At 42.6% G+C, this 18,528-nt stretch overlaps 1 protein-coding gene across 7 annotated transcripts in view; it reads left to right on the top strand.

Moving 5' to 3' along the window:
• Positions 1–18,528, top strand: part of celf5a (cugbp, Elav-like family member 5a) — a 176,047-nt gene that overhangs the window by 84,489 nt on the left and 73,030 nt on the right. For all 7 annotated transcript variants that reach the window (XM_079349916.1, XM_079349921.1, XM_079349918.1 and 4 more), the window contains one exon: positions 12,873–12,921. In XM_079349916.1, the coding sequence (XP_079206042.1) occupies positions 12,873–12,921 (49 nt within the window). The remainder of the gene's footprint in view (positions 1–12,872; positions 12,922–18,528) is intronic.

Raw genomic sequence — 18,528 nt, 5'->3', positions numbered from 1 at the left:
AGGTGAAAGTGAGTGAAAGTGGGAGGAAAGAGAAAAGAGGAAAAGTACTTCTATGTATGAAACACATGAGTTGGGTCCTGGGAGGGTTCAGGAAATTACGAGGAGGTGACTGTACGCAGGGTGAACTCAAAAAGAATGGGCCAGAAGGTGAGAGATGGAGTTGAAATGAAAAGAGAGCGTGGGAGACACTGTATTTAAAAATCTCTTTTTTCATTCCCCACCCTTTACTTTGTACTTGCTTAATGGGTTCTGGGGCTGGATGTGTGGCAAATGCATCTCATTCTACGTCATGCTACAGTTCCTGCCTTAAAATGATTCTCTGCTTAGTTCAATTTAAGTTGTGTGCAGAATAATCGATCCCCCCATTAATTCTACTTAGCTGAGCTTCACAGTACAAGCCTGGGCTTGACTGGTCCACCAAGGCCAGCGCCGCTGAATGGCTGACCTTTACACGGCTTGGACTGCCATTGATTTTCAGCAGGACTTATTTCATGAACTGGGGTTTGGGACAGGGCACCCAGATGAAGATGAACTATGAGGCAAAATCAGTTTCTTTGGCTCTTTTCATTTTCTCTGCATTTGTCTCTTATTTCTCTCTTTTTCCTCTGCCCTCTTTACCTTAGAATCACTGTATTGGCTGAGCTCTGTGGGTGGTGTAGTCTGAGAGCAAATAAAGTGTCCCCTGTGTGACCCCCCCCCCCCCCCCCCCCCCCCGAGCTAAGAGCCCCCCCTCCCATCCTGTCAATGAAATATGTGAGGTTTGTGTACGTGTTCTTTATGTCCCTGCTTTCAGTATGTGTGTTTCTGTCCATGCTCGAGTGTATGTAGGTTACATTGTTAAGTGCTTTAGGAAGGCTCTCTCTGTGACACGGCCCCTTGGTATTTGCAGTTTGGAAATAATGCAAAGCAGAGAGTGTGAGCAAGCCATTACGGCTCCCAGGACTGCCCTCAGAGCCAAAGAATTGGAAGAAAACAGTCCTGACCTCACAGAACGACAGGCGCAACAGCAACCTCACGACTGCTGGGGTGAAGAGGAGGGAAAAAGAGAAAGAATGTATCTCAAATCCCAAATGTAATTTCAATGGGATTTAAGATCCTATATTGCACCATGTTAAACCTTTAAGTCCTAATTGTTAGACGAATGTGCTCAGATGAACATCATTAAAATGAATAAATTAATAAATAATAGAAGCCAAGACAAGGAGGGGCAGAAGTGTAGGAGGCTTCTGAGTGTGATTTAGCTTGAGTTCATTCAGAGTGCACAGACTCTCCCTTTCTTCCTCCCTGAATATGTCTCGCTTTCTGTTCTTGGCCCACATTAGCTGTATATCAGTTACTGTTGACTGTAAAAAACATATTTAAATTTAATACCATCTCATGAATACATGCATGCATACAAATGTCCCTGGATGGAGGGCAGCTTGAGGGGCAAGTGAGGTGATGGGCTGTCAAGGATGCTGCTGTAAACTGGAGGAGGATACGCTCTAAGGATTGCATTGGTGTGAGGGAGGAAGAAAGGTGCTTAGCATTTTGATTACACATCTAAAGTTAGGACATCATAACTGGATGAATTGGCCCATCTTTTTGCTCGTGGTCTGAACAGGTCAGCTTGGGAACGTCCAAGTCATTCTCTACTGTGTCCGATAAGATCCAATGTTTTCCTGGATCTAGATGGATGCAAAACTTATGATTCACTTTAATCATATCAAACTTGATTTTTGCATTGGGAGAAAATGTTAAGGGAGTATGTGGCTTACTCCCCAGGTATGCCAGCGATTGTTCATTGCAGGAGGTATAAATAAATTGGATGAAAATGAATTAGTTTTATGTATTAGTTGTTGAGGAACACAAACAAATTGTTTGTGCAATTAGATTTGCTGACGTTGCATTATTTATCAGGACATTGTTTTTTTTATTATTGTGGCAACTTATATTTACATCTACTTTTGAATTGTTTGCTCTTTTTGGTGTTCTCTGTTATATTTTGCCAACGTTTTTTTGTGGTTGTTTCAGGTTCTGTGGCCCTTTTAACATACACAACATTCCTGTTCCTGTTAGATCCACAATGTTGTACTTTTAAGGACCTCGACCTGTCGTTATAAAATATTTGAGTTAGAGATAATGTTGTATATTTTTTTTATAGAAGTTAAAAGGGGAATCTTCTGAAATGGAATCCTATGTATATGACACGTTTTAGTTGAAGAAATCTGTTCCAAGAATTATTCAAGGACAGTCAAAACTGAACAAACACAGTTACTGGACTCATTTCGACCAAATGTGCATGCATTTCGGTTGAAGTAAAAAATACACATAAACATAAAAACACACACCTTGTTTCATGTGTTTTTAGACACAACAGCCTCCTCATACAGTCCAAAACCATGGATCATTCAGACCTACCCACCTTTCTCTCATGTAGTCCATGACCTCACGTCTTTAATGCCTCTGTGTTTATTTTTTCACCATTAAAGCCATGGACCAACAGAAAACAATTCCAAACCACATCTTCTCAACCACCCAAACTCCACTGATGAAATAAGCCACCCAAGGCCATTGGAGGTGTGGAGTCAGAGTGTGTGCAGAGACACTTCGAATGTATTTTCTGCTTCAGTGCTTCTTGTTCTCACTTCGTCAGAGTGTGTTTGCTGCAGATTGGTAGAAATGGCGAGAGGTCAGGCTGGTGTACCCCTTCTCTGGCCCTTAGGTCCTGTGTGGTTCAAGGTTGAACCAGGCACAGCAAAAGGGTTTTTTAAGCAAACAGTATTACTGTGTTGTAGCATAAGTCTTGAGAGGAGGAGAAGAGGGACTAAGACAGGCCAGTCCCTTTTGTGTGATGCTGAATGTGCTTATAGACAAGCAGGGATTTTCTCCAAGTGTCAGGATGAAACATAAGCAGGCTTTACAGCCAGGAGCTGAGTGGTGGGAGAGTGATGGGACCAGCAGAAGTCGCAGGTGACAGAATGTTGTGTGTGTGTGTGTGTGTGTGTGTGTGTGTGTGTGTGTGTGTGTGTGTGTGTGTGTGTGTGTGTGTGTGTTGTGTGTGTTTGAGAGAGAGAGAGAGAGACGTGGGGTATTGATATGCTGGGAATGAAGCTCGGAGCAGATGGACAGAGCAGGCTGGCCCTGTGTCGATCCTGTGAGCTCTGGCTCCTTCTCGCAATCCTTCCTTTGATGGACACAAAAACACACACCAACACACACATACGTGGACACACAAATATGATGCAGTGTCCAGATTTCTCCAACTTGATAATGATCCTATAGGATAACAAATTATTGACCGTCCTATCATTAATAACCAGAGTGTCATAGTGATCTGTAGCCATGGCAGATGTGTCTGCTTAATGAGACTGAACGGAGAAGGCCTGCAGCCTTTATTTGAAATGAGGTTGTTGGTTAAGGGAAGTACTGTTTCTTTTTTGTCTCCATTTTTGTCCATCTCTCTTTTCCTGGCACCCCTCAGACCTCTTTCCAATTCAAAGCCAACATGCTTGGCTGCCTCCTTATCTCTCTCCCTCCTTCCATCCCTCTCCATCCTCCTCCAGATTCTTCCTCTTTCTGGTCCTCTCCTCTCCTGGAAGAGGTGGCACAGGACGTGGAGCAGTAGGAAAGTGCAAGTGATGGTGAATTGCTAATAGGCAATCATAGTGCTCAGGACATGGATGCCTACTGGAGGTCCAGGGACCATTAAAGAAACGTCAACTCGGCATAGGTATGCCAAGAATTATGAGTTAGTGGGCAGGCAACACTTCTTGGCTCCTATTGGTCAGGGCAGCAGGCCGTAATCTGTCACAATCCCAGAGTTGCTGTGACAGCAGCAGGAGCATTCTGGGCTCAACACAGAGGGTAAAGGAAACCTGCAGCTAAGGGTGTGTGTGTGTCTCCCTGTGTAAGCCTGTACAAGTGTGGTTGAGTTTATGGATTTCTGTGCAAGGTGGAAATTAAAAAAAAGAAAAAAAATGGACATGAAACTGACTGTCATGTCGGTACATTTAGTAAATTGATTCTGTAAGCAACGTGTCAGTTGAAGCACAACCCTTTAATGCACCTGAAAGTACAAACATGAATCACGGCTAATCCTAAATACAAACAACTAATCACTGAGCTTGCGTCATTTCTGTGGGTTTAATCCATGCTGTCGTAGTCAAGTTCCCATTGTTCCATCAATCAAACAGTGTCAAGCTTTTTAACAAACTACTAAGACTGAAGCTGGGGGGGGGGGGTGCTGCAGCTCAGAAACAGCTGGCACAAAACAAGATGCCATATCATTTGCGTAGGCACGCTTTGGCACACAACAAAACAACAAAAGCTTCATTTAAATACTGTTGGTAAAAAGTTTCAGTCTAAAGAAGGCTCACGAAATGTGTGTCATCACCTGAAGCATATATGATGAGTTTGTCCCTGGCAGAGAGTAAAGGGAAGATGGAAATTCAGACACTTATCTGGGGAGCATTTCTGTCACAAAGGGGACATCTGGATATGTTTCTGCAGACCCTAAACTGTCCAGTCCAATGGAATGGCATTACAGAATCCATTAATGTTTTATTCAACAGATTTATAATGCAGCTGTGTTCTGTGTTTTAGAAAACAAAGCCTTTAGAATCCTAAAGCACAAGATTTACTCAGTCATAATTCATGAGTTGGCGTTCATTGTTCAGAACACAATGAGTATGACAAATCTTATGAGGTAAAGGTCATATCAGCGAGCTGGAAGTGCACTCAGGATGGTGTGTGAGCGTGTGCACATGCCGAGCATGATGTTGTACATCATTATCTTTGCTGTAACTCACAGACAGTCAGGCTGGACATAATCTTCAAAGCAAATATCAAGGCAGTAGCCAGATAGGAAACATGGCATCAGTGCACGAGGGCACCTTTAAGCATTAAAGCCTCACACAAGTCCAAATCTGTAACTCTGTCACGGCACATATCCTCTGCCATTTCACCACTTCCTGCTTGCTCTGGACCTTCCCTGCGGTGCACACTGGGTTCGCCATGATGTCGCCCTTCTAAAGCCACAGGGTTTGGTCTGTCGTCGCGATCTTATCTTTCTAAGGACAGTTCCTCAAGATGAACTGAAGAGCGTGAACCACATCAAACAGCGTGCAGAGTGAGAAAGAAAGAGAGAGAGAGAGTTTGTCTGTGTGTGTGTGTGGGAGAGATGTGAGGCCACCGAAAGCTTAAGCCTCCAGTGTGCTGTGCAGATAAGATTCATTAGATAGGTCGGTAAATGCAAGAGAGGGGCATAGCGTGGCGGACATGGAAAGAGAGGGAGGGAGAGAGAGAGAGAGAGAGAGAGAGAGCTTGCTGCTCCAGCATTTGTTGACACAGATTTACAATGAGTCTCCCACTGCTTCGCGCATTACAGTAACACGCCATGTCAATAGCTCTCTGAGCTTGAAAAGCGGCCGTGCCAAAGATGTCTGGAAGTGATGCCCTTCCCCTGATAACCAAAGTGTGGCTCGTAAGTCAGGAAGTCAGGAAGAAGGAGGAGGGGTGTTTGAGGTAGAACGTTTTCTTTTTTTGTTGTCTTTTTGTTCCTCCTTTTTTTTTTTTTGAAATCGCCACCCACTCTCATCTCTACTTCATATCAAGACTTTTTCCCTCAGTATTCCATTTTTTTGTCTCTCCTCTCTGATCACTCCCCCCCCCCCCCTCTCTCTCTCTCTCTTACCCCTTTCTCCCTCATTTTATCTCTTGGAAGGCCTGCCACTGGCTCGGTAGGACAGGATTTAGGCATTAGCTCAATCCCCCTATCTACTCCCCCCCCCCTTCATGATTGCACACTGTTTCCGTCACCCACATACCCTAGTACTACTGCACAAGTCGTGTAGGGCTCCAAGTCTCTTTTACAGCTGCTGATGGAGAGCGTATACTCCACGAGACAGGGAGACATAATCAAACAGACAGACAAGCATAGCGTGAGGAAAGCGACAGTCTGTGTGAAAGGTTGGGACAATGAAAAGATAACTCAGAGGTGGAGGGTGAGATTTATACGTTTTATTTGGAGTTAATCCAAAGTAATAAAGAGTTTGATTAGGACCAACATCAGCCCAAGCCACACAGCTCCATGTGCTGAGTCATGGGGCGCCACAAATGAGGTGGTTTTGATGTGTGACATTCACCTTCATGAAATCTTGATGAGAGCTGAGTTCTCCTGTCTGTGTAATGAGGGCTGTAGCAGTCAGACAGCTGGCCGACCACTTCAGCTAGTAAAGCAATGATAATAGAGAGGCTTGGAAAGGCTTTTGGAAAGCATCAGAGAAATGAACTTCAGGCTGTTTCTGGGAGGCCGTTAGTGTTTTGGGGGAAGATATAAAAAGGGACTTGGATGGCCTCAGGCAACAGAAGGTCTAATGGTCTTAATCAGAGATGTGGTAGTGGCGCTCCGAATAATGGCACCACACATTGCACATGTTTGTGAGTTTGTTGTGGCCTAATGCTAATTTGTGTACTACAAGAAGAACTCCATGTAACAGATGGAAATCAGCAGTTTAGTTCCAAAAGGAGCTATCAAGCCTTTGAAAAAAAAAAGTTGCACTCGAACAAAACCACTACAAAGCAAAACCAATATGGCACCTTTAAAATTAGACAAGCGTTTTTGGTTTTTTTTCTTAGTGAAAAAGAGAACGAGAGCGAATGTTTTCTGTACCAGAAATGGATACAGCGTTATGGAGTAAAACGTCAGACCTGTAAGTGTGACACAGACTAGCTGAGGTCTGCAGGTGTCAGTCAGTCCATGTCAGCAGCCTCCAGCTCTAAATCCTGTCGGTTCAGATAGGAATCCCAAAGCTTATAGTGGTTGCCATCTCCTCAGCCCTGACTGATGCTTCTTATCAGGACCAGCACACTGCTGCTGCAAGCAACATTTTCACATGTGGGAAAATTACAACTCCCTCGCACATACATTTTCTCCAATTGCATTCAAGCACATATCTAAACATGCTTACATTGATCTAGTTTATATATATATATACAGTTTGGGAGTGCTGCATGAGAACATCAAAGATCATACTTAAACGAAGCTCAGAAAGAAAATACTCCACTGTACCCATTCTACTATATACATGTTCACACTCACATTCACATGTTTTTTTTTTTTGTTTGTTTGTTTCTGTCATTTGTGGTTTTGATGTTGTGATGTGATGTTTCTATGGCGATTGGTGTAAAACACTGGCTTTGAAGTTTGGGAAATTTTCCTTCTTTTTCCATTCTACTGTACATAATCATAAATACAAATATCTTTTGGTTTTAAATCATAAAGTTAAAAACCTCACCTGAGCCTCGAGCAAGTTTTTATCATTATGTTTTACCATTTCCTTCCAGTTAATCCAAATGACCGAGAAAAGCATTTTAAGTTCCTCTCATATCATTTACTGGTTTATTAGCTATTTTTTATACATGTGGAAGCAGCTTAATGCACACAAGTCCATTTACACACTTTTCCTAAGAGTAAAGCGTAATGGTATCCACACTGTATACATTGTATGAAGATGAGTACAGGTCTAGCCGAAACAATGGGCCATTTAAACCTTTGTCAAAATTGAATATCCCCTTTTTGCAATGTAAAATTTGCTGTCATTAGTCACTGCAATGCCGTTTAATTTAAATGTTATTATATTACGAAAACAGTTTTGTTTTTATGGCTAATAAGTAATTATTGTGATTGCAGTAGAGTTCATCATAAGATCATTGGACCATAGCTCTCTCACTCTATTTCTTCCATCTTTCTCCCACTGTATTCAGTACAGATTTATTAGCTGAAGCTGGGGGCCCCAGACAGCCACCACTCAGCACTCCCTCAGATCAATAATTGGAAATATTAATTATATCAGCAGAGACGTCCTAGTCAGTGGAGGACTGTTTATGCTCCTGTTACCGAGCAGTGCAGCAACATGAGCTTTGATGGCCCTCTAATACGTATTAATGATCCCAAGACAAACATTACTCCATATTAAACCTGAATGAAAGCCAGCCGACATCACACATATTACTGGCTATTAGACTTATTTTATTGCAAGCCCTGTAAGTAAATGCTGCTGTAAAAAATGACTTTTACTGCTGAGACATGAGCTTCTGCAAAATAGCGAAAGATTTGCTGCAATTTTATTTCTACTTTGGGAATTCTCCTGCGTTGGAGGTTTTTTTCCTTTTTTGATAATATGAAAGTTAAAGACTTCCAAAGTTTTGGGGTTTGGAATTGCACCATGCCTTTGATACTCTTTCCAAAGGAGTATTAATGTCTTGCTACTGGCCCTCTGTGGGGTTTCAGCAGTGTGGCGTCTGGGACTCTATACGGCTCAATCCAGCTAAACTCTGCTAGCCATGAACTCATTACTGTCGTCGACAGTGCCAACAGTCGACTCTAAATCCTCCACTCGTCTAACAGGCCCGGACTGCGGTTCCTTTACTTGCTCAGTTTAATTTCAAGTCGGTCAGGAAGATCTTATGTGGCCAAAGCCCAGGGTCTTTGGTCGTTTTTTTAGCTTGATAACATTCTTCCTAGCAGGGCCAAACTTAACGCCTGACTTATGATAAAGTCATACAAAGCAGATCTGCAATTTGTTGATTTAGCTGTAGTGATTTTTAGGCTTATGTGCAGCTAGTTTCTTTAATTGAACATAAATCAAGCTGACTACTTAAAAAAAGTCGGTTTATGCCAGGCTTCATTCACATTATATTATTTAGTGTAGGTCAGGTGGCTTTCTGTCTTACCATCCATATGAAAGAGAAGCACATAGTGCTCAAAGCTTTCATTTAAGTGACTGGAGGATTAACGGGGAACATGAAATAACCTAATATAAACCATATGAAAGTATAGATTTGTCAGAGCCCTAAGAGCAGCTCAGCTCCTTGTGGAATGGAAAAAAAGAGTCAAGAGCTTCTATGAGGCAAGGAAAAACTGGTCTTTGGTTAATTTTTTTATTAATATGTAAGTACATGCTACATTTACCCATATTTCATTGCCTGGTAGACTGACAGTTATATTGTGGATTCTGACATTTCTACATCCCAGCTTGAGGTGAGTTTTAGGCAACACATGTTTAACTATTATCCTGCTGACACTGCACAGTAATGTCTGCAGTTTGCTCCTCTACTTCTGTTTTACACTATACACAACAGACACATTGTGTGTTTTGAACAAGTAAACATATTGTGCAGATCATGGGTTTTTTTCATGTTACAAATGTTCATTGTACTCTCATGGTTTTCCAAAATAATTTCTGAAATTCTGGAGGTCTGTAACGCACCTACGCAGACTACCCAACTGAACTAAACTGAACGCGGCCGACTGCAGATGAGCCACTGGTACTATTTGATCCCAAATACTGTTTTTACCAAGTCCTACTTGTAGCTCTCTGTGTTCATGTGCATGGGCTCAAAGTTTACAAACGTACAGCACCAAGCAAGTTTGGATTGTTCCTGTCATCAAGTTACCACAGACGTTTCTCCTCTATCTTCTAGATCCGTTGAGTCTCCATCTGTGGGAGTAATTCCTCTGTGTGCCCCGGTCTATTAAAGTATCCTTGTCCACAGTAAATAACACATCAGTGTTGCTGTATAAATCACTATTTTTCCAGTTTGGTTGTATTTGTATTATCTTTCCAACACTTTTGTGGTGGACCAAAGAAGTGCTTAAATAATTGGCCTGCTGAGAGAAAAGTAATGTGAGAAAAACATCAGCTAAAATATGGTGTGTGTTCTGAATAACGACCTCACTTCTCAACCGTCTTTCTTATTCCTTTAGTCAAGGGAGTAAAAACTACAATTAGAACCAAAGGTACGCTAATCAACTTGCAGGTGACTGGAAGCCCGTTCTGCAGTAACTGCTGACCGCCAGTTCCTCTCAAATGTATCCAATTCTGTGCCGATCTCAGATTAACACACATGAGCAGCATGTTTCACGCCCTGCGCACAGCGACAGTCTAATGCGGCAGCCACACAAACACAAACGTACATGTCAGCAGTGTGGACGTGAGGTGCCAATCAGCTGATGTAAAAAGCATTGACCTAATGGAGGATAAACATAGATTGAAATAGACATGCGCTGGCTTCTCTTGCCCATACCCATGTGTGTGCTCGCTCCCTCTCTCTCTCTATCTCTCTTGCTTCCAAGGGCTTTGCTATTGCGATACATATAAATTGCATTTGATTAATTTCCCTCTGTGATTACAGTGGGACACTTTAATGATAAAATCTTAGAATGTGAGCATGTGCTTAAAAAAATTGACCTGCCATGACGTATAATTTTTCAGGAAATATTATGGATGAATACATAATATGAATTTATGGATATTAAACAGCATGAAAGTTCTTTGTAGCTGTAGAATCAGTTCACCGAGGTAGCTTTACGAAATGGTCAGCCTTTGTGGTTAGTCTGTAGTTTGTGTGCTAAAGTCTGGAAGAATGCAGCTGTGAAAATCAGACAAGAGGAAAATGAGGACGAAGAGATGGTTCGGTAACCTGGGGAAATTTTAAACACTTGTGTGTATTTTATTATGACCATTAATAGAATATCTATTCTGTCAAAATCAGAATCGACTGGCGAGACCTTGGAAAATAATCTAAAATTGGAATCTGCAAAATAAATTCCAATCGCTGCATTCACTAATTGAAACACGTGTTGTTCTTTTGCACATGCAGCAGCAGTGAACGTTTCACTCTGTTGACTGTGGGTGTGTCAAGAAGATCCTATCCTCAGCCTTTAAAGCCCTGGATGGAAACGAGCCCTCAGTATATGGATTTAATGAATGGTCGCCTAGGCAACAGCAGCACTTAATACATTTTACTTAATGTACCTATGCCTGTGGGTGTGTCAGTGTGGATAAAGTACAATTGTGCTTTTCGATGTACATTTTTCAAGGCTGGACTTAAACAATTTTCTTTATATGTGTTCAAGGGAAATGGAATAAATCTGAGAGCCATCAGCAGTGACTGCTCAGGACCATAATGCATTGCTCTTGGGAAAATAAATAGACCATTAAGCTGACATGTTGGAGGCTGAACAGTAACTAGCTTTAGAGAGAGAGAGAGAGCTGCCTCCCACACACAGGCACCCTGCAGAGACGGTTGAGATTACTGTATGGTAGAGAAGCCACAGCCGCAGATTTGCCCTCCTCCATCATGCATTTGAACAAACATCAACTGGCAGGATGGGAGCATCTTTTGTCCGTTTGACATGTCAAAGGCAAATTCAAAGAGTCCCCCCGTCTTGTGGTGAAGAAGCAGAGGGTTGTAAAGTTATCTGCGAATCTGTCTTGCGGATGTTCCCCCCACACACACACACACATTCCAAGGTGTTTCTTTCTCAGAGGTTGCTTTGAACACGTGTGATAGTGTCGCGGTTGATTCTGTAATCTATCCGTACATGCCGGGGAGCAGCACGCCCTGTGGCTTGGCATTAGCATATTGTTGGGTTACTTTGCTTGTGTTGAACAAGGAAGAGAAAACACTTGTAGATGTGGAGGGAGGAAAAGAATGAGGATGGGGAGCACGAGCCGAGAAACAAGGAGCTAAAAACCTTAACCTTCACAAGCATAACATCCTCCCTGTTTTCCTACAAAGACTAAGCCGCTGCTAGTTATTATTTACGATGGCTAAATTTATGGAATAATATCAGTGAGGGAAGGTTACTCAGTTCCTCAAGGTGAAAATGGATACGTTTAGCACTTAATGAATCGGGCCCAAGCCTCTCCCCCATATATCAGCATGTTATTAAGACGTTTTAAAATCCCATTATGGTGTTTCTCCTTGAACATGTCATGCTTTTATTGGACTGCCCTGTCTTTAAATCTGACCTTTTCAGTCCTGCTGTGGAACTGAACACAGGAACAAAAAAAAAAAGATACAACATGTGAAGATGGAACAAACAGTTCATATCAATGCTGGATGGTTTTTCAATGAGCTGAATGGAATGCCCGGTATAGGAAAATATTTTCTAGCAATAAAAAGACAAATAAATAGAGGCTACAAATGTGAATAGCTCAGTGTGGTAAAAGGCTGGTTTTACATTCCTGTAATCTTGTTATAAACTTGAGCCACTTTTACCCCCAATTTTAGTCATTTAGATAAATATGTTTTTTATTGTTCAATCTATTTGTTTTGCATTGGATCGTGAAGGCAGGAGGACTACAGTCACAGCCGTGCCATAAATGATCTTGTAAGCCTTATGCTCTGCTGCAGTCAATATTAGACGTGCACGTGAGGGCTGGTTTATAGACAGTACAGGTGTCAATATGTAACTTCTAACCACATCATTTATTTCAACAAACAGAGCTCCGCCTTTCAAACTTTTCGTCTAAACAGAGGGAGCTGAAATTGTTCGTCTTGAACAGCAGTAATGAGAAAAAAAAAGGAGGTAAAGTTGGGAAAGGAGGAGAGCGTGACACAAAGACTGTGATGACAGAAGCGTCTAATCCAGGCAATGCCATTCTTATCAGGGTCCAGTGGATTAGGGTGAGCCTCGTAACCACAGAATGCTTCCCAGCCAGACACTCTCCACAGCCCAAGGGCCTGGATCAATAGGTCCGCATTGATCCCTCTCCTCCTGTGGCTGGATTCACTTTTATTAGGACTGCTTCGGCCTTTATCACTTAGACTCACATATGCAGCCTCCATAAGAACCTGCCATGAAATACAAACTAAATGAACATCCAGATACACAAACGCATTGCAAGAGAGCTCGTTTGTTTTGTTTACACTGAATATCAAGCAGCAGAGCCACTACAGCGTCACGTCAAGTTTAACACTCAAAACACCATAACAGATATTAGCATGGGAGAGAGGGCATTGAGAATACTGTTTTGTGCTCCCTTGTTTCAGCAGCCCGATGCTAACCTCTCTCCGCTCTGTCTTCTTCTTCTCTCTTCCAGATGACACGCCCCATCCAGGTGAAACCGGCTGACAGCGAGAGCCGTGGAGGTAGTTGTCTTCTTTTCTTCATTATTTATTCACCTCCACTTTTCATCCGTCTTATCTAGGCTAATTCTTTTCATTCTCTTCCCTCTGATCTCAATCTGTTCCACTGCTCCAAATGCAATGTTTCCTCTGCCAACCTTTCGCTTTTCCCCCCATATCCTTCTCTTTTCATGGTGCTGCACTTATTCATGAACATGCAGGTGTATGGTAATTTAAAATAGCTTTATAAAAAACTTTATAAAAAACTCTAAGTCTAAATTTACTGTAAACGCAATGAATGACATAAAAAAGTAGATTGGAGTTTTCCCTCTCTGTTTGAATGCATTTCTCTCAGCTTGTGGCAGACAAAGACGCATTTTCTATAGCTGTCCATAATCTCACATTGTCATATTACCGCTATTCTGTTTGTTTCTTGTGCAAATGCATTGGTTTTGAGGATTAATCTCACAAAGTCTCATCCTGCAACGGTGCCTTGGACTGGTTGTAATTGAATAAGGGGTCTGTGTTATTGAAAGTGTGGAAGGTTATGAATGGCTTCCCTGCTGCCAGTCTCCATTTTATTGTTCCCTATGCCAAATACATTATCATTACACTGTAAATTATATCGTGATTAGACTCTATACTGGAACCATATAGGCATGCAAAGCACCCCACACGTTAGAGCCCACACTGCCTGCTCTGTGTGCGTTTGAAAGACGAGTGTAAATGGTATAGAGGGAGAGGAAAATAGAGCCGGAGCGCATACAGCTTGCCAAACAATCAATACATTTTCAGGGTCCTTGCCAAGATCCTCATTACTTGGCCTTAATTCTGTCGTCTTTGATCTCTCTCTGTTTTTACAGTCTTTTATTTACTCACTGCCTATCTGCATATATGTTAATGAGATGAGGAGGCATCCTTCAAGTCAGTGGCAGAAATAATGAACCTCCCTTTTTTTTTTTGCTGTGCATCCTATGTATCACCCAGTTAAAAAGAAAAACAAGTGACATTTTGTGGTCTGACGCTGTAGTCAGTGTTTTTCTTTTGTGTTGGAGATGTTGGAGAGTCACATTTTTTTAAAGTGAGTGAAAGTGCGAGCCCGATGCCAGCTGCATACAGCTGCTTTGCTTGCACTTCTGAGGCTTTACCTAGAAACATCTGCATGTTTTGGGTGAATAAGGATGGTTGGCCACTTGGCTGCCTGTCAAATACGCACAATCTTCAAAGGACAGCATAACCCAGACTGAAACTACTGGAGGAAAGGCCAATAAAAGATCACTGTCAGTCAGTGCTCCTTTCTTTCTTTCTTTCTTTCTTTCTTTCTTTCTTTCTTTCTTTCTTTCTTTCTTTCTTTCTTTCTTTCTTTCTTTCTTTCTTTCTTTCTTTCTTTCTTTCTTTCTTTCTTTCTTTCTTTCTTTCTTTCTTTCTTCCCCCCCATGATTCTTTTTCTCTTCCTTTGTGGGAGGTTTTTACTTTCTTTGTTTCTTTTCAGTATCTTAGTCTTTCTATTTAATTCTCCCTGAGTTTGTTCTATCTCCTTTATATCCCTCTATCTCACCATCCTTCTTTCCGTGCTTTAGAGGAGTGGTGAGACAAGCAAAAGGGTCCTGTGCTGTCAAGATTGATGTTCCCTATAGCTCCATTGATTTTGCCATTGTGGTGCTGTGTGTCCACATTAACAATGACACTCAGCTGTCTTTTTACTTAGTTGTGAGTGGCCGGTTTTAGAGCTCCCAGGGCGCTTTGGTCAGTATGGGGTCCTCTTATTGGCCTGCCTTGAGGACCCCACTGCGGAACAAATCAGTGCTGGAACAGACCTGAGAGTTGCACATCATCTTAAATGAACAGGTCAGATTGGCGCCGCAGGGGCGATCAAATAGTAGCGTGACTTTAAAGGGTTAGGAGCTAGAAGGGTAAAGAACAAGACAGGGAATAAATGGTTGAATGGATCTGTTTTTTTAATCAGGTTTCCTCATCCTTTAATTGGCTGGTGTGAATTACTTCTTCTGTATCATTGGCAAAGACAATTTTCTCCATTTGTGGTGCCTTCTTTAGCTGCTTCTGTTAGCTGATGGAGTGTGCCGCTGATGCTCCTCCATGGCCTACTTTTTCAAGCTTCTTATTTGTGTTAAAAGATTGAAGAGGATTTCATCAAACAGTCTGTAATTTCAGGCTTCTGTAATTATTGGCTCTCCTCAATTCACATTTTTCAAATCTGGCAGGCTTACATTTTTGTTATTTTGATCCTTATTTTCTTGCTGTTGCCAGATCCAGATCAATACATTAAGGACTGTAACTCAGCATGGTGCACAGGAGCTGGGAGAGCCAATGCAGAAAAATATTAATTAACCTCTCAGTGCAGCGGAGGGAGGAGACGCCAGGGACAAACCCAGTCTGGCCTGCTCTCTCAGGGGCAACACTGCTAGTCCGATAGGGGCCATATATTCCTCAGTGCCTACAGTAACAGTAACACACAGTCATACTAATTAGTCCCTTAATCTCATTATAAGGGGGACAGTTCAGATCACCTGTGCCAGGCTGGCCATCCATTAGGGGAAAGACCTGTTACTGTGGTTTTATGCCTGCTGGACCTGCCGTCCTTCAGGAGCTACATTACGCTGCCATTAAGACTAGGGGACTCCTCCAAATACGTCAAAAACAGAGCTGTTTCCTGATGGAGTTGTTCATGGCGTTCACCTCAAAAAGAGCAAACACAGTAAATATGTACTGTAAGGCCTCTAGTAAGCTTCACACGGGCCATATGAGTAAACCTCCCTGCTTTTAGAAATTAAAGGGAAATATACGGTAGAGTAAATCCATCCAAACACTCTGTCAGCCCCTGCTGCCGCCTAACAAAGACACACTGTGAAATGAATATTAATGGCCAATCACCTACCTAATCTAGCAGAAAAGCAGCCGTTATACATTGAGCCACCAGCGCCGCCAAAGTCTCCGTCACCGATGACGCAGAGCACTCTGGGATCCTTCTGCCGGGGAGAAGTTTAAAGAGGTGTTGCGAGGAGGCAGCAGGGACCTGTCTCTCTCTCTCTCTCTCTCTCTCTCTCTCTCTCTCTCTCTCCCTCTTTCTTCCTCTCGTTTTCCCCTCACAGGTCTCTGATATGAAATAGATTGATTTTCCATCAGCCATGGCACTGATGACTGGCACTGACTGCTGCTGATATTTCATTTTTGAAGGGCTGTTCAGTGCCTCCTTAGAGGGCTTGGCGTCCTTACACAGGATAAATCAGCTTTAACGGCTGTGATTTCATCCTAAACCCTTTAACAGTGGCACCCCCCCCCCCCCCCCATTGCACCATCACTATCTACCCTTTCCTGTAGTCGTTTTTTTTTTTTTTAAAGCTGTCAATTCATTACATTTTCTTTAACAGAGCCATGTTGCTGAAACGCTGAATTGTTTTTTTGTTTTTTTGTTTTTTTTCCTCTGCATAATTCCTGTGTTGTTTCACATTTGGCTTTTCACATTTCCAAGCTTAACCCATTGTTAAAGTTCTGAGCTCTGAGATTGTCCATGAAGCAGAGAGAGGAGCAGGCTTGCTGTCAGCTGGGACTCGGTTGGTGTTGCGGCAGGCCTGCCTGGCACAGCTAGAGCTGCAGCCCACTGAGAAGGCCTGGATTAGAAACACGCTCTGGCATTATCAAGGCAGGCCTGCTGCCCACGCACCCACCCACATAGACAGGACAAACAGGCAAACACATACATACCCATACGGCTCTGACTCTCTCTCTCTCTCTCTCTCTCTCTCTCTCTCTCTCTCTCTCTCTCTCTCTCTCTCTCTCTCTCTCTCTCTCACTCACTCACTAAAGCACAAATGCACAGTGGATAGTTGGATGTACATTATAACAGGAACATGTGTGTACAAACAGGGACGTGCCCAGCACAGGTTACATATTTACACACATAAGCACAGTCACAAAGTGTGCATACACTGAGTGGAATCGGTCGATTTTCTTTTCATGCGCTGTGTTTCATGTTGTGGGCCAAACAGCATGCGTTGCATTGTGTTTTTGTGTTTACTCCAACCGAAGGACAATAAAAAGGTTTGCTCCAGTTCACTGAGATGTGACGGAACAAAGAGAGAGAGAGAGAGAGAGTGGGAGAGGCAATAAGTGAAATGGAGAGTGAGTGCAAAAACAAGAGACAGAGAGATTGGGAATCTAGATTGAGAGGGCAGGTTTACATGCTCTGCTGCTGTTGTGCGCTCAGTTTTCAATGATGAATTTATCTAGTTTGAGAGACAACAGAGTGGTCCATGTATTAAACATCAGTGGTTGTTCTTCTTTTCCTTACGAGAAACGAGCTCCCCATGTCAGAGCAGCTCTATAATGAAGCGAGCAGGAAGGCCTCTATAAGCTCCACTGATCCTCTTTAAGAAAAAGAGAGGAGGAAAAGCGAGGAGAGGGGTAGTTAGAGGGAGAGGAATGAGAGGTGAAAAGACGAATGCTTAATGTAGAGAAGTGAAAGAAGGGAATTTGTACTGAGAGAGAGAGCAAGTGCAAAATAAACAGAGAAAAGTGTAAGTAGAGGGAGGGGCAGAAGGGGCAAAGCAAAGAGCTGAACAGTACATCCTCTCCCTTTAGAGAGAAGAAAACTATAGATTACTGGTCTCAATGTGCTTGGCTGGGCATAAATGGAGAGATCTCGAAATAGTAGGGAGTATGTTCGGAGGTTGCAGGGATCAGAGGGAGCTAATCCAATGGTAAGGCCAGCTGCGGGTCACACATTCAGAGCTCACACTCCTTGTCCAAATCCCCTCTGGTGCTCTTACACAAACAATACTGATACACGGTCCCAGAGTTCATTCTGCTAACACCACAGAGCTGGCCTGGGATGTTGAGGTCACCCTGCTTGTAAACTCTTAAATGTACCCATACATCAGTACATAGGGGTTTGTTTGGGAAGAGGAGGAGGAGGGGTGAATCGTGGAAAGATGAGGAAAGAGAAAGCAAGAGACAGAGAGAGAAAGAGATGATGAAATCATTTCTATGGGGATGTGTGTTTGCTCCTGAGGGTCAGATTGTGCTGAGGCTGTTGTGAGTTATGCAGAGTCAGTGGAAGAAGTAGATCACAACACTCCGCTAATACACTGGGTAGGTGGAGATCAATTAGCCTTATCTTACAAACACCTAATGATAATACCAATGCAAAACTTGCTGACACGGCACCAGAACAGCACGAGAAAGCAGAGTGATGAAGTAATGAATTTAGTGAGTTTGAAGACGCTGTGTTTCTGCAAACACAGTGGGACTTTCTCGTTTTTTCCGACACAAATGCAGCTTTACTGCAACTTCTGTGGCACACTCAGTCAGCATATACTGTACACAGACAGAAGCAGCAGACACTAAGAGAGTAGAAAAACAACAGGAACACCTTGCAACAATCCTTTTTTTTGTTGTTGTTTTGTTTTGTTTTACAGTAAGCGACCCTTATTCAAGCAGGAGAGTCCTGGCCAAGTCAAGGAGACAAACCATGTGCAGCTACATGTTCGACATGATATGAAATACATGAAAACATTAAAAGTTGTTAAAAATATAAGTACACAGCAAATATTAGCAACGTCAACAACAATGAAAAATAATTGAGACAGAAACTGTTAGGCCAAGTCATGTTTT

Source organism: Symphodus melops (genome assembly GCF_947650265.1).
Source record: "Symphodus melops genome assembly, chromosome: 8".
Lineage (NCBI taxonomy): Eukaryota > Metazoa > Chordata > Actinopteri > Labriformes > Labridae > Symphodus > Symphodus melops.
The sequence above is the reverse complement of the archived record's forward strand: the minus strand, read 5'-3'. Positions and strand labels throughout refer to the sequence as shown.